Source organism: Seriola lalandi, unplaced genomic scaffold, assembly GCF_002814215.2.
Source record: "Seriola lalandi dorsalis isolate HSWRI2012SDOR001 ecotype SW California unplaced genomic scaffold, Sedor1 jcf7180002054684, whole genome shotgun sequence".
Classification (NCBI taxonomy): domain Eukaryota; kingdom Metazoa; phylum Chordata; class Actinopteri; order Carangiformes; family Carangidae; genus Seriola; species Seriola lalandi.
The window spans coordinates 158,021-174,077 of record NW_019525237.1 but is presented as its reverse complement, the minus strand read 5'-3'; the positions used below and the strand labels follow the sequence as shown (position 1 = coordinate 174,077).

Genomic DNA, 16,057 nt, shown 5'->3' with positions numbered 1-16,057 from the left:
GCGGGTGGGGGGGGGGGGGCCTATGTGTGTATCATTTCTTCTCAAATGTATAGTAATATTGCAACCAGGTTTTCACATTAGCACCACAAAGGAAAGGTGTATTTCCTACTCTGCACCTGTAAATGTCACCATCACAGAACTGATCACAGACTTTTATGGTTTTGTTGTCATGTGTTTCGGGAGTCAAGTCTCAAGTAAGTCAAGCGTCACAGCAGTCTAGTCAATGTCCATTGTCAAGCCCTTATTTTTGTGAATTAAAGACTATAGTCAGTCGCTCGGGGCTGGGCAAGTAATGTAACTTCAGTAGCTGTTTATCAGAGCTGTTCTGCTGCAGCCAACAATGTCGCTAACTGAACAAAGATAGTTAAGTTGTGGATCTGAAAACCAAAACAATTAGCTGAAGGATGCTAAAATGCTCCAGAAAGCTAACAAAGATAAGATTTCTCTATGGTTTAATGATCCATTTGTGAAACTACTGATAAGCGCAGCTTTAAGAGATCAATTAAAAACATTAGGTCCAAACAATATTATATATATACATAGTAGAAATAATGTCAGCACACAAATATGATCTGTAATCATTGTTCCAGCATTTCCAGGCAAGTATGTGTCTGAACTTTCACATTTAATGGATTGTTATAAAAATATTGATTATAGCCAAATCTTTGGGCCAAAAAATATTTTCAGACACCATCACATCTGGGAATAATTTGATTCAATATTCGTCTTAATTCTGTGAGACTGCACAGGCGTGATGTGTGAGAACATCACGGTTTAAGGAGACAGAGTACATGTCATTCTAATCTGCTGTCAGCAGAGACAGCTAAATATGAATAAGCTGTCACAGATATTATCATGACAGGCCAACAAATTTGGAAAATAGATCATTAGGCTCAGTTGCTGCTAAATGATTTGTGATTCAGTTTGGATTTCTGTCCGTCTTGACAGTGACGCTGATGTGGGGAGTCTCCTCGGTTACCAGCCGACGTCACATGTTCGTGTTGTGTCTCTTGCAGAAAACGTGTTGATTAACTGAGTTTCAGTGCAAACAGCGACGCCATTTAAGCCGAAGCGTTATCACCATGGTCAATTTTGCCAGTGTAACAGAAGAGAAAGCCAGAGTCAGACGAGTCAACATAGATGTTATCTTGATAGGACAAAAGTTTGAGAGAATAACCCTGATGATGTCAGCAGGGTTTTTTCGGCTTGGCTTTGCCATCATGTGACATTGTCAGACTCATTATTGACAATTCGAAGCAGCAGAACCAAAGATATCAGCTTTTTTATTTCCCATTTTCATCGTTGTGAAAACCTGGTGCCTACATTACCCACAATGCAACTCGACCACCAGCGAATTGAGAGTAAGAGATTCAAGTGTGATTTGCTAACGTAGCCTCGAGCTGCTAACCTCGAGCAGAGATGTGGTTTCACTTTCTGACTCCACGCCCCAGATTTTGTTTTTGTTTTGTTTTTTAGTTGCATTATGGGAAATGTAGTTTTCAGTGTTTATGGAGATTCACCCATGCTCAGGCCTAACAGGCCTTATGAGACCCTCAAATTTGTGGAAGTACAAAAACAAGTTATGAAAAAAACTAATCACCAGAAATATTATTTCAGTGCTGAAATAAATTTCCACCTTTTACAAGCCCAAAATAAAAATGCCGATGTGGATCTACACACAGGGGAACAGTACTCAGATGAAATCTTTACTCCCTCTTCTGTCTTCAGTCGTTTTGTCCTGAAGCTCTTTTGTATTCTCAGCACAACTTGGCCAAACCTGCTGTATTCATGTCTCTGCTCTGTAGCTGTCAGGCATCCTTCAGGAATACTAAATAGGGGACAGGGAAGGTTGATTGCTGCTTAATGGTCCGTGTATGGTCAATGGACACACTTGCTCACTTTCTCTGTGTCTGTCTGTTAGTTCAAGCCGCTGCTGCTGCACATTGCCCACGGCGGTAATCAATGTTACACACACACACACACACACACACACACACACACACACACACACACACACACACACACACACACAGTAAGAAAGAAAAATGCTGACAAGTCTGTCTTCTTCTCTCTATTTGTTGATGCACATACACATCGAGACAGATAGGCCATGTGTCTCTCTGTCATTTATATACACACCCACAAAAGAACACCAGTCGCTACACACACACACGCACGCACACACACTTGAATGGAGCCTGGATCCATACTTGCAGTGTTACCCCATCAGACTGGTACTTGACTGCATTGATCCCTACGGCTGGCTGAGTGATAGACCAGACAAACACACACACACACACACACACACACACACACACACACACACACACACACACACAGGCACATCACAGAGTGTTCTCACACAATTGAAACTGACAGTGAATCATTCCGATCACAATAAGTGATGATGATGACAATCATGATGAAGGATGATGCAGATGGTAATTATGCTACTTTTTATTCCTATATATATATATATATATATACATATGCAGATGCACACACACACACACACACACACCACACACTGCTTTTGGCAAATACGTTTGAATTTCTGTAATTGGAATAAACAGTGATGGAGTGTAAGCCACCAGAAAAATCTCTCCCTCTCTCTCTCTCTCTCTCTCTCTCTCTCACACACACACACACACACACACACAGGCTGGCTTTTAGTAATGGTCCAGTAAAAAGATAAGAATGAGGTAAATGCTCTTTGGACGGGAACAAGGATTCTCATCATCCAATAAATCTCTGTGACGAGCTTCTCCACCCTCAGACACACACGGCCTCATTCACATAACCTCATGGTGGCTTTTTTTTTTTTTTTTTTTTTTTTTTTTTTTTTTTTTGCTTAGTGGGGAACTGGACTAATTTCACACATCAAACAGGTCTTGGGAGAGCAGAATGGAGGGAGCTGTGAACGTCACTTAACTCAGCGATAGTTTAGTTTTGAGGACTGTAATCTGAGGGAAGAAGTAAGAGCCACCACACCTCTGTATCCCACCCTTCATCTCTGCTTGAGGCTAGCAGCTGCATTAGCCTCTTGAAAATGAATCCGTTTCAATTAGTATGTAACTTCATTTCAAATGCAGACTGCATTATAAGAGACACCTAGACAGGGGATTGGGAAGGGTGTTAGATTGTAAAATATTCTGCTCATTAAATGCTGGCTTTCTGCTGGTAAAAACCAACTGTTAAGTCATTGTGAATCCTGCATAGAGAGCAGCGTGGTAGTGCAACACTGCTCCCTGACACACTCAGGAACATGGGAAATTGTTTGATCTCCAGTGATAACAAAGTGTGTGGAAAATGTCTTAATTTTCCAAAACCATTTCACTGTTCTACGCTAATTAGACATCTTCCAATTACTCTGAATGTGATTCTCGGCTATAAAGGGAGGGGAATATGGCAACAAATTAGTGTAATTTAGACTCATTTAGTTTGTTTTCTTCCTTGGCTCTTTGTTTGCATGCCGAAAAAACCTACAAGTAGAGGCGCGCCATCAGGAGAGGCAAACCAGGCAAGTGCTTGGGTACCCCAGTGGTAAAGGGGGCCCTTGATGGCCGCTTATCCTGGGACATTATGCAATGACAACTATAAATCTCCTTAAATCTCTATGCAGTGCACTGCTGTTGTCCCCAACCCCCCCTAAGTGGGACCCCTGATGATGTGTGCTATAGCTATCTATCTATCTATCTATCTATCTATCTATCTATCTAAACAAAAGAGGTACAACAGAATATATCTCACCTCAAATCTCACCTTCAAACATATAGCAAATATGAAGGGTTAATACACAGGGCATGATGGATAAGAACAAACAAAAGTAGCGGAGAGGGAGATGAGATCTGAAGGTGTACATCACACACATGCACGCACACACTCATGCACGTGCGCTCACACAGGAACATACAGCCTGAGAGCATATGACCTTCAAGGCCGACTCAATCAAAGTTCTTGCTGAAGGCTATCTCTCTGCATGGAGCCCAGATTGGGAACACACACACACACACACACACACACACACACACATACAAGATACCAAACGACTTCCCTGACAGTGGATTGATATGAGATCCCGTACTATAGTTATGCAGAAATTATACAGAGAAGTTTGTATTTGAGGGCTCTGCAGGATGTCTTTGCAAGAAAGAAACTTTCATCAACAAAGGTTCATCTTCATATTTTGGACACTGCTCGTCTCTTTCTGAGCATACTGAGGGAGAAAGTCAGAGAAGGTCAGAGAACTACATCAAGAAAAATCATTATCGATGATCAACTTTGGTACCAGTTCTCTCACTTCAATCAGAAATTCTAGTTTAGCCTTAACTCGAAAATTCAATCATTTTCAAAGCCAAAATTGACATTAAAAATTTAAGAGCAGAGTTACTGCAGAAAAGGACTGAAGCAAATTGGTAGTTTGCTTTCATTACTCTTAATTACTCTAGAGACGATCAACAAAAACACATCAGTTCTTCAAAGTAAATCCGCGCTTCCTTCTTAGAAGCCGATGTGACCTCAAGTTAAACCAGTGACTCAAAAACATCATTTAAACACTCACCTCGAATCCCTCCTTGACTAATATCTGATTTGCTTATATCTTTAAATCATAACCTCCCTGCATTATGCACTGCCACAGCAGTTCAACTGAAAATGCATCTTATTAAAAAGGCAAAATGAACTGAAAATGTTGTTTTAGTTGAGACTAAAGTCTTTTGATAAACAGAGTTTATCTGCAGCACTCAGAGTCGATTTGAGTCTCTCAGTGTATTTAGCAGAAAATCCAGCACACCCGCTAGCCAGCTGAGTAACACCTTCTGTGTGTGTGTGTGTGTGTGTGTGTGTGTGTCATGCAGTGCCCCCAATAAGTGTTTGACCTCTGAAAAGTTACGCAAGCGGCCTCCCACTCAGCACACACACACACACACACACAAGCAATCGCGTGATTCAGTCCACATGCATCACATACGTGCTGCTTATCCTGCGAATCAGAGATGAAATTAAGCAGTGTTTGTGTGTGTGTGTGTGTGTGTGTGTGTGTGTGTCTTTGGCCGCAGGTCCTGTCCTCTGTGAAGAAAGGACTGCTCATATAGAATAGCTGCAGGCGTTGAAAGACACAGAGACGGACTTTGCAGTGCACTGTACGTCCTCTTTAGAAAGCTGACACAGCTGGAAATAAAACAGAAGCACCGTTTCCTCTGATGTTCTCCAGTTGCGTATTTGCATTTTATTCTGTTATTATTCTGGACAGGAGAACCTTTAGGGAAAACGCATCTCATGCAAACAAAAAACGATGTGTTTCAGAAGACTCTCCGACGGGGTTTGAGTCACTTTTCTTTGACCTCTTCACTTCTTTTTTTTAAGTTACCTGTGATTTGAAAACATGGACATGAATTAAAGATCGTACTGAGAGGACAGTGACAAAAAGTGCAAGAACCACAGTGATAAATAGGCAAAGTTAATGAGCTTGGTTCCTGCTGTGATGAGGAGTATGGGCGTATATAACAGTGCATTCATGTCACACATGATTAGAGCTGTTTATTCAGATTTTGGGTCATTTTAATTGACTTTTTTTATCACTTTTTTCATTTCTTTGACAGCCAGGTGCTGATATATGTTCTTTCTCCCACAGTACCTCTCCAGCTGGTGGGTAAAATAGCGCCAGGATATCATTTTAGCCCGCTAAGTAGCCATCACACCAATTAAGCTAACTAATTTAGCCCTGTTTAGGCTAACCTGCTGATTTAATTCCCTCTCAGCTGGTCTCAGCCATAATGCTCCCAGATGCTCTGTTGTCTTCCCAAGCGGCACACTGGCCCAGTGCTGAGAGAGTAAAGACATGATTTTAAACCCCATGACCCACACTGTTCACCCTGCAGAGCTATGACCTTTAACCTCCCTGTGGAGTGGGAGAAAAAAAAAAGAAGAAGAAACACAGACATTCCCATCAGCCTTAGCTGTACTTTGTTTTGAGCGCTAATAAGCAATTGTTAGCATGCTAACACATTAAACTAAGATGGTGAACATGGTAAACACTATAACCGCTAAACATCAGCATGTTAGCATCATTGTTATGATGTAAGCATGTTGAAATTAGCATTTAGCTCAAAGCATCGCTGTGAGCCTTCAGCCTCATAGAGCTGCTAGCATTGCTGTCAGTTTTTTGTCTTGTCTTAATGGGGCTATTTGTAAGTTTACCTCTGCTGCCAAATGTATGTTTCCTGCCAGGAGCAGGTGGTGGTGATTGTGGCTTGACAAGAGCTTCGTCATCGTTGTCTTTTAATACAAGAGGGTATAATACGCCCTCTGAGAAACGCTACTATTAGAAAATGACGAGACGGGCTGGGGCTAGCTGGTTAGCGTGTTAACCTCAGTAGAAGAAACCTGCCTTCTAACCTCTATCGGTTAACTCCTCACGGACAAAAACGTCTGCTAAATAAAGTGGTGTGAGAGCCTTGGACAATGAACTGATCATTATTTGTCTGTTATTTTTATGTTTTCTGACACACATGACCACCAAGTTTCCCACAAGGATGCATATGACGTATTTTAAGTTTTTAAATATGTAAATTAAGTCCTTTGTTGAAAAATCACATGCAAACCTCATTTAATGACTCATATTTCCTAGTGTGGGTATAATACAATGGACCTTGTTATTCATTTTTCTCTTTTGTTATATCCTTTTCATAATCTTGTCAGCTTAATTTTTTTAAATCTTAGAATCAGCAGGATGCACACACACGAACACACGACACAAGAAAGCCATATGCACTTATTTTTCACATGGACTGTGGTTGCTTTTTGGTAAACAGTATCTAAACCACAGCTTTACCTTCCTACTGGCAACATTTATCTTAGCATTTACTCTATTAGTATACAACTGTCAAATGTAAACAGCTTTGTGTAAACATCCCAATCACGCCTGAGTAATACTCCTAAACCATATAGATGTCGTGATCGTCTTAACCCTGATTCCTCATGGGATCCGGTGAGTTTAGAGCCTGTGAAGTCTGCTGTGCCTTTGTGCTTTGATGTACTCTGGTTAATTAAAGTTTAGTCAACCTCTCAGTGCTGTGTCTTAAGCCTTTATAGTCTGCTGACGCTGATGGCATTCACTCAGTCACACCCTCAGAACAGATTGAACATATTTACATCAGTGCTTTCAAAAGTCAACAATATCAACAGCAAAAAAAAAAAAATAGAAACTGCAGGAAAAAGTAATCCGCAGAGATTACACGATAATCACACATGCTTTCTTTTCTGCTTCTCTGTCTCCGTTCCTCCAGACTACGCCTGGCCTCTCCCCAGCGCTCTCTGTCCGATCTGGATCTACCTGGACGTCTTATTCTCCACCGCCTCCATCATGCACCTGTGCGCCATCTCCCTGGACCGATACGTCGCCATCCGCAACCCCATAGAGCACAGCCGCTTCAACTCCAGAACCAAAGCAATGATGAAGATTGCCGCAGTCTGGACCATATCTATAGGTCAGAGCGCATGCAGACGCGTGTAGATTAACTGTTGATAGTTTTGTACCATACAGAAAACTGTTACAGAGCCGGTATGTTTGCAGTATATTCATGCAGTCAAGAGGAAGAAGCCTATTGATTAGGCTATCACTACAATTGACTACTTTTCATTAAATTCGCAGCCATAAAACTTCAACCTTCTGCCCATGGCCAGTCACTCTCAGTTGAAGAAATAATGGATCTTGTTAACTTGAAACTCATTATCTTTTCTTACTAAACCTTTGAAATGGAGTTACCAGCATCTAAAGATTTATTTTGTCTCACAGAAGGAGTACTGTTACATACTGTCCACAGTGTTTGTGTAAGCATTTTAGCACCACGTATTTCTATTTAACCTCCACTGTATTTGTGTGGATTCTCTATTTCTTATCTGGGTGAACCAGCCCCTTGAAGATTCGTGCTCCATTTACAGATAACAGAAGTGCTGTCGGAGAGGTTGCTGATTCACTTATACTGTCATTTCTGTGGCAGGATTTGTGGTGTTTTTGTATTGGATTTCATTTTATTGGACAGAATTTTTCTTTGTTAATTTGTCCATCCCCTATGGGCCCGCACATAGAGTCGCCAGATTGATGACTGTTATTACATTTAATGACTTTTCAGGATCCCCTGGCAGTTTTCGCAAAGGTCCCACCAGCACACCTACTGACTGTCGGAAACACTGGCAACAGTCAGTTTGTTGACGCTTAAAGCGTCTGGCAGTTCATTGTTACAGTTGGAGCCGATTTGCAAAACATACTTTTCTAATCCCCAGAGGTGTTTGCAGCACTTTTTATATTCATTGCTATCAGTTGCAAAGACAATAATATGCAAATGAATGATTGATGTCCTCTGAAAACTTAGGGTAACTATTAGCAGTATAGCCAGGAGATACGATCTATCAAAAGGAATATGTAAAACCAACTATAGAAGCAGTGGCAGTGTGTTTGTGGATGAATAACCAATGCTGTGAATCGGAGAGTAATGAGGCTGAATAAGACGTCTCACGCAAGCTGATGGGCTTCACATTTTAATCAGGATCTTATAGCAAACATCCATCCAATCATCCATCTCTGTCTCATGATTGCTTTTGTCGTTCTCCGTTGATATTTTTTCTATTTATTACATTTTGTTTTTAATTTCCTCTTAAAGCTCCCAGGATGAAAATAAGAACTAAACTGTTTTTTTCCGCCACAATGGAAGAAATAATTATGAGCTGACACAGAAATAAACCACGGATCAGATTCATTTTCAAATAACAGACAGCTTGAAAAAAGTTGTTCACAAAATAGTCTCACCACAAAGTCCATTTCGACTTTCGATCATATCACATGACCTTCATTAGCAGAACACTGATGAGATGCTGGGGGGGGGGGGCTTCTCATTCATTTTGGCTTAAAAGTTGATCTTTAAAGTTCACACTTCATCTCGGAAACTTGTTTTCATAATAATGTCACCACAAGCTCCATTTAATAGCAGTTCTGGAGCTTTTGATCATTTAACATGGTCTTTACAGCAGATGAAAAAAGATCACTCCCTTCTCCTTTTCAGCTATATAATGGCCTGAAGTAATGTGTGTGTGTGTGTGTGTGTGTGTGTGTGTGTGTGTGTGTGTGTGTGTGCGTGCATGTGTGTGTGTGTGTGAGAAAGTAATGTCTCCCTCTGAGTGTTTAGGGATCGGATGACTTTTAGAACCTTTCTCTCAGCCCTCCCTCTGTCTGTCTGACCTGATGTTGTTTCATGCCCTTTAAGACCCAGGAGGGCTTCCATGTCTTAACATGTACAACCACACACACACACACACACACACACTTACACATACACACACTTAGCCTAACGTCCTCTGACCCTAAAGTAAAGTCATGGCATCAGTGCATAAACCCCCTTGGGACATATGTAAACTCAAATGTTCCTCTTGAAGAAAATGCAAACCGCTTTCTATTTAATCTGATTCCTATGTGGGACGTAATACAAGTGAAGTCACGGAAGAGTATGGATGTAATTGAAAAAATACAGAATAAACTTTTCTGTAAAGAAACTGTACTATATGTTGACCTCACAATGCCATGAACAAAGGAAACAGGGGAGATTTCCTGCTAGTACAAAATGATTAAGTACAATGATTCCTCGTGGCGAAGACGGTGCAGTATGATAATTAATAATGCATACTGTCAGGACACAGCACTCATCATCCCGGGACAGGATGAGGAAAGAGTGAGTCCCATATCTGATCATCTGTATCTGTGCATCCCCAGTGTTTCTGTCTGAACTCAGGTAACCATCTTCATCTTCATGCTATTCTTCAACAGCATTTCACAGCAGAAAAAAACCACAGAGGCTCTGGTAGATCCATGGCTGCACATGTATTAGAGTTGGTCTTTCACTTATCGCAACTCTTGGTGTGAAGCTGTTACAACAGGTCAGAGGGAAAGTGAGGCTTAGTCTTCTCCAGTCAGCAGGTCTTATACTGTATTGACCCAATGTCAGCTGATGCCCCTTATCCTGACTAGGGACCATTCATGCATTAACCCAAAGTGGTTTTAGCCCTTGTGCTAACCTTGCAGTCACACCAGAACAGACCAAATCAGCTGCTTTTGTTGTGTAATGTGTTCGCCACCAAGCGAGCCGGATGCAAACAAACGGTGTATAGCTCCTATTAAATTACCTGAATCAATTGTATCAGTGTTAACACTGGGATTTATTTGGATGGTGTGTTCGCAGCCATTCTGTCAACAGTTTGGTGACATGTGGGAGATACCGTCAGTGTCAGAAAACAACAAAGTAAAGTTGTTTTGCTGTGGAAGATTATTTCCGACGGCTCCAGTTGATTGACGACAGACACCAGGAGGAGTTTATGTTCCTTCTCTCTTCTTCTTCACAACCAGCAGCTTGTTGATCATTAGAATTCCCCTGTTTTCCTGTTGGCATTTCCTTGACCCACTCTAAAGGTTCTGCTGATTGAGGTCTGAGAGAGTTTACAGTGATCAATGCCGAGGGATTAGCAACAAACACCCTACAGACGATCCTTGCAGCCGCTCCCTGCGGTGTAATAACACACTCTGTTTGACTTAAAGGTTGTTTCAGTCCATCTGGACGTGTGGGTCCAGTACGACTGCAGCTTGCATAACAGGACATTATGTAACTTTCTGTAGTACTTTGTAAAAACTATAGTTAGTGATTCTGTTATGGCTCCCACTTGTTCCTCCAAATCCCAATAATTTTTTGCCCAGCTTACTGTTTATATAATGTAACATAACTGCTTACATTTCATTTCTTTTATACACTGTGTTTGCATTAGTTTCTTTTTCTAAAATTGTATGATACAGTATCTCATAAAAAAAAAAATTACATTCGGGAAATGAAACACTGTGAGCAAACAAAAAAAAACTATTCTCAGTCAACAGGTGGGTTTGGTTTTACTTTGTTTATTTGAATATATCAGAGGTGAATGCAAAAATACATTTTTCTGCAATGAAAAATGTTGACAATGAGGGCTGTTCATTATGCAGAGGCATTTTCCTAGGAAGCGATACTCCTGTTTTATTTAAGTAATTCTTCACTGCGTTGAAGGCTGAATTGTGTTGGGGCTGAGGAGGATATCTCAAAGCCCAGGCCTCTAGGCAGATGCTACTTTTTTTTTCTTTTTTTTTTCTAATTTGTGCTTTAAAGTCTCCTCCACACTCTGTTAGCGACGGTAGGGATGAATCACGGCTCGACCCGGACTCCTGGACAGTCTCATTAGTCAGAACTATTTCCACACCACAGGTTATTTGGACATTGGCACAGGTAAAATGTTTACAATTAATGCTAACAGATTCATCCTCCTGGGCAGCGTGTGTGAAGTCGATTTCAACAATTGCATTAGGGGAGCTGCCACTGGTCCAACCCGCGCTTTGATGTTGGCCTGGCCACCAGCTGTGCAAGAGAAAATGATGCACCTCGTGTTTTGAATGAATTACACAGGCCGACGCTGTGGATGTGACTGAGACGGCCCCGACTTTGTCTCTGAAATGAAATGAAATGACTCGAGAGCTGTAATAACCCGGAGTCTCTTTTCTGAAACAGAGCCCGGGTCGGCGAACCATTTCGACAGAAAAGCTCTCTGAAATCAGACGCGGCACATTAGTCAGTGTTATTATCACAGGTCAAAAAACTAGCTCGGCCCCCAAAGCCTTTTTCTCACCTCAGTCTTTTATCAGCAGCTATTATATTGCTATGAACATCCAGTACACACTGACAGATATTAACAGCTCCAGTGGCATATAGATTCATCCCCATGTGTGACAGTTCAATCCTCAATTGCTCTAATTATAATAAAAAGTATTTTCAGGCATGTTCACTTCTCCTCTTTAAAAGTCTTTCCAGCCTTGATTTATAGTTAATACTAAAATTACCTCGTATTTCCAAGTAAAGACTCTGGCCCTCCGTGTTTAGTTTGAAGGAAGTGGCAGTGGGTGTTTCTTCAGCCCTGACTGACAGTTATAACCACAGAAACACCATCTTTTGTATTTCAGCTTAAGTTTCTTGCAATGAAGGTGTTTTCCTGGAGTTTTACAGTGATATTACCCCGTGTGTTTATTACTGTAACCGCACATTTTGCTTGTTAATGTCACAGACTTCTTCTTTTTAAAGTATTTTAGGGGCATTTTGAAAGCAGAAATGCAACAAGGAATGAGGGAAGACGGGCGACATGCTTTAAAAGTCCCTTGTATGATCCAAAACGAGGACACTGCGATTACACAGTCAGCGTTTTACACCCTCAGGCCACCAGGATGTCCCAATTTCAAACACTTTACACTGATATTACATAGATATTTTTAGCAGATTGTCCAATTCTTACTCTCCAGTGAGAACAAACCAATAAGTTGGACAGACCGGTAAACTGGTCAATATTAGCTTTTGTGCAGATAAATCTGTATAGGTATATATACGTGTATGTTGGCCGATACATAACATAGAATTTCAGAAATATTAAAGTAGTTTTGAGTTTATTTAGAAAATATTGGTCAAAAAAAAATCTCATCAAGATGGTTTGCCTGAGTTTAAAAAAAAATAATCACAGCCAATATAGTGTATCTGCAGAAGCCCTGAAAGGCCGGGGATGCCAGCATCATTTTTCTAAGGTTTTGTTTTCTCTCTTTTTTTTAGGCTTCTTTCCAGGAAAAAAAAATTAATTTACCTCTGGGGGTTTGTTTAGACGGATGGAGAAAAAAAAACTTTTATTATCTTGGCCAAAAAAAAATAAAAACTCACTTGCTTCTCAGAACTTCTGTATGTATCAGATTTCTTTAAACTGTGAAATATCAGTATTAGTTTCCTGGTAACTCCAGTATTGGTCGGGCTATTCTTACATTTAAATATGTTCCCCATTATTACCCTTAATGTTTTCCCTCATTATGTTCCTTCATTGTTTTTATGATATTACCTAGTTATTATCTTGTTTTCACCAACCTGTGTGTAAAGTGCCAAAAAACTCCCATCGCCGGGAGAAGCTCTGTATTCAACATGAATCTTTCCGCCCACAGAAGCACCGAACTGGTGGAAGACAACAAAGGAAAAGTTTCAGCAAAATAATAAAACTGACAAACATCAATTCTCTCGTCCTGCTCTCTCTCTCTCTCTCTCTCTCTCTCTCTCTCTCTCTCTCTCTCTCTCTGCAGGTGTGTCGATGCCCATCCCGGTCATCGGCCTCCACAACGAGGACAAGGTCTTTGTCAACGGCAGCTGTGTCCTCAACGAGGAGCGCTTCATGCTGATTGGCTCCTTTGTGGCCTTCTTCATCCCACTGGTCATAATGGTGGTGACATACTGCCTCACCATACAGGTAGGCATGTCTGTGTGTGTGTGTGTGTGTGTGTGTGTGTGTGTGTGTGTGTGTGTGTGTGTATTGCCAAAGATATTCCTCTGTTCTGTTCTGTTGTACTTTACTCTTCTTCTTCTCCAACACTAAAAACCTCCGACCTCTTCTTCTCCTTCTATATTCCCTTCCTGCCCTCTCCTCTGCAGGTGCTCCAGAGGCAGGCCACTGTCTTCCTATATGAGGCAAAGACTTCCTCCCAGCAGCCTTTGCACACACCAGCAATGACAAACACATTGCAGCCTCCGCCCAGCACCTTCCACCTTCCTCAGATCAACACACTTGCCCCGCCAGACTCACAAGGTAAACACCGATCAGGCTTCCAGCTGCTAAAATCCGCCTCATGTTAACAGAAAAAAAAACATCCATTTGCATGTTTTTAATTGATAGTAAATATGTAAATTTATTTATAAACCGTCGGTAATACCCATATGTTTATTATTGTTAAATGAGGAGGGAAATGCTGACAACTGTGCAACTGTGGAATTGAAATTTGTTGAACGACAAACCTTAATCACATAAGGTAAGGTAATATAGATCCGTGATACCTCTTTTGCCCCCCCCAGAGTTAAAGCCCCCGCTCCCGCCTCCACCCCCGCCCCCTCAGAGCAGACGAAACACCCTGAGCTGTCTGAAAGGAGCGGAGCCCAGCATACTGCTCAGCGCCTCCACATCCGACAGCATAAGCATCATTCCCAGCTCGGAGGCGGCGTCTCAGCTCAGCTCGCCAGCCGCGGGGCCGGGGCGGAGCGACACGTCGGGTTGCCACGGGCGACGGGGGATGATGCAGGCCATAAAGAACGAGAGGCGGGCCTCCAAGGTGAGAAATGAGGAGTGGAGGTGAGGCAGAGTGCTTGTCATCTGATTTAAGGTGCGTTTGTTTCAGGTGTCCCAGACAGGTGATAGAACAGCTGGTAAGAGGTCAGAGCTCAGAGGTCGTGCTGGGTGTTGATTGAGGTCATCACTTTTTCTTTGATCAGTTATTTGAATTTTGACAATTTTAGTCTGAATTTTGATTTCTTCATGTGGCTTGAAATCTTACTGTTGTTCCAGTGGTTCATCAAGTCACCTTCGCTGCAGTGATGTAGGAGCGCACTGTGGGGTGTGGTCAGTACACTGTGACATCACCAGTTGTTTAAAGGTGCAACAGAGCAGTCAGACGTACAAACATATTTATATTGCTCAATGCACCAACATTCGATGCTTTGCATGAAGCATCATTATCACTAAATGCATTTCATTTTGTCTTTGAAGACCAAGAAAGACGTGCTCTTCCCAGTGACTCACATAGTTTCAAACAACAGAGGAAGATCAGAGGGGCTTTAGTTGTGGCTGCAGAATCCCAGCACAGAAAACAATTATTTACTAATGATGCATGTATGTCAGCTGAGGAGCATTCAAGAGGTTTAGCCACTTGAAATAAGGGATTTTATTTTTTTACTGAGCAGTACTCTTAACTTTACATCTATTTTTTCCCCTGATTTTTCCCCTCAGGTCCTGGGAATCGTCTTCTTCCTCTTCCTCATCATGTGGTGTCCCTTCTTCATCACGAACGTTACCTTCGTCCTGTGCCGCGGCTCCTGCAACGAGTCACTGCTCCACGACCTCCTCAATGTCTTCGTCTGGGTGGGTTACATCTCCTCCGGAGTCAACCCGCTGGTCTACACCCTCTTTAATAAGACCTACAGGAGAGCGTTCTCCAGCTACATCAGGTGCCAGTATAAAATGGGGGCCAACGCTGCCGGACAGAGTTGTAAAACCCTCCTGGTCCCCCCACCGTGCCCGTCGCACGCCGTGACCCCTCTTCTGATGGGCAGTCATGGGAAAGCAGGCGTGGACCGGAACAGTAACTGTCGCAACGGCAGCAGGGGGGACAACGGGAGGCTGACAGTGGACCCCGAGGACACGACGGATGACGGGACGCAAATCGGAATAGCGTCGCAGAGCCTCTCTGAATGCCACAACATCGGCATACTATCGGAGACAGAGCCGGAAACAGAGGTGGAGCAGGAGCTGTCGCTCATCAGCTACAGCCCCGCCTCCAGAGAACACACAAGCAGCGTGTGACTGCGTGCTTCTTGTTGTTTCATGTCTTCTTTCTAACCTGCAGACACTGGGCCGAGCAGCGTCTCAACGGGCCGGCGCTTGGAGCCTTCAGCCTTCTCACTGGTTTCAACTGTAAACCTGCAGTGGGGACTCTTATTGTGGAAAGACTAGTCTCAGTTGAGAAGCCTTATCCCCACACAGAAGTGCAGTACTTACATCAGTGTGTAGAGAAATCAGAAGAGTTTACCTCATGGGTGAAAAAGTGGGATTTTCCACTCCTGCTTTGGAATGAAAACCAATATCTCAGCCGTGTTTATTTTCTATTTGCTGTCAAAATGTTGCTTTTCATACCATAAGTGGAGAATTAAAGCATTTGTCAACGTAATTGTGCTCATCAGTCACAAGTGGTGTGCTTCATGGGGGCAAAGGTGCCAGCTGAGACCCAGACAGGGAGGAAGATTGGGCAAAAGAGTCGTTGAAGAGCGAACTCTCTTTGTCAACCTGGTATGAAGTCAAGCGGTTCATGGAGTCCCACTGACGCAGGTTACGGAATCAAGCACCAACCGCCGAGGTCGACGGGGTCAAACTACGACTTCAAGCCTTCACACGTAGTCAAAATGCAGTCTGAGCGCTGGTTCGTGTGGAC

The 16,057-nt window shown here is 42.4% G+C and overlaps 1 protein-coding gene across 1 annotated transcript in view; it reads left to right on the top strand.

Annotated features, from left to right (window-relative positions):
- htr2cl1 (5-hydroxytryptamine (serotonin) receptor 2C, G protein-coupled-like 1) overlaps positions 1 to 16,051 on the top strand; it is a 17,132-nt gene extending 1,081 nt beyond the window's left edge. The window contains exons 2-6 of the mRNA XM_023422690.2: positions 7,287 to 7,487; positions 13,169 to 13,332; positions 13,515 to 13,668; positions 13,932 to 14,185; positions 14,860 to 16,051. Coding sequence (XP_023278458.1) covers positions 7,287 to 7,487; positions 13,169 to 13,332; positions 13,515 to 13,668; positions 13,932 to 14,185; positions 14,860 to 15,432 — 1,346 coding nt within the window. The 3' untranslated portion in view covers positions 15,433 to 16,051. The remainder of the gene's footprint in view (positions 1 to 7,286; positions 7,488 to 13,168; positions 13,333 to 13,514; positions 13,669 to 13,931; positions 14,186 to 14,859) is intronic.
- Positions 16,052 to 16,057: the final 6 nt, after the last annotated feature.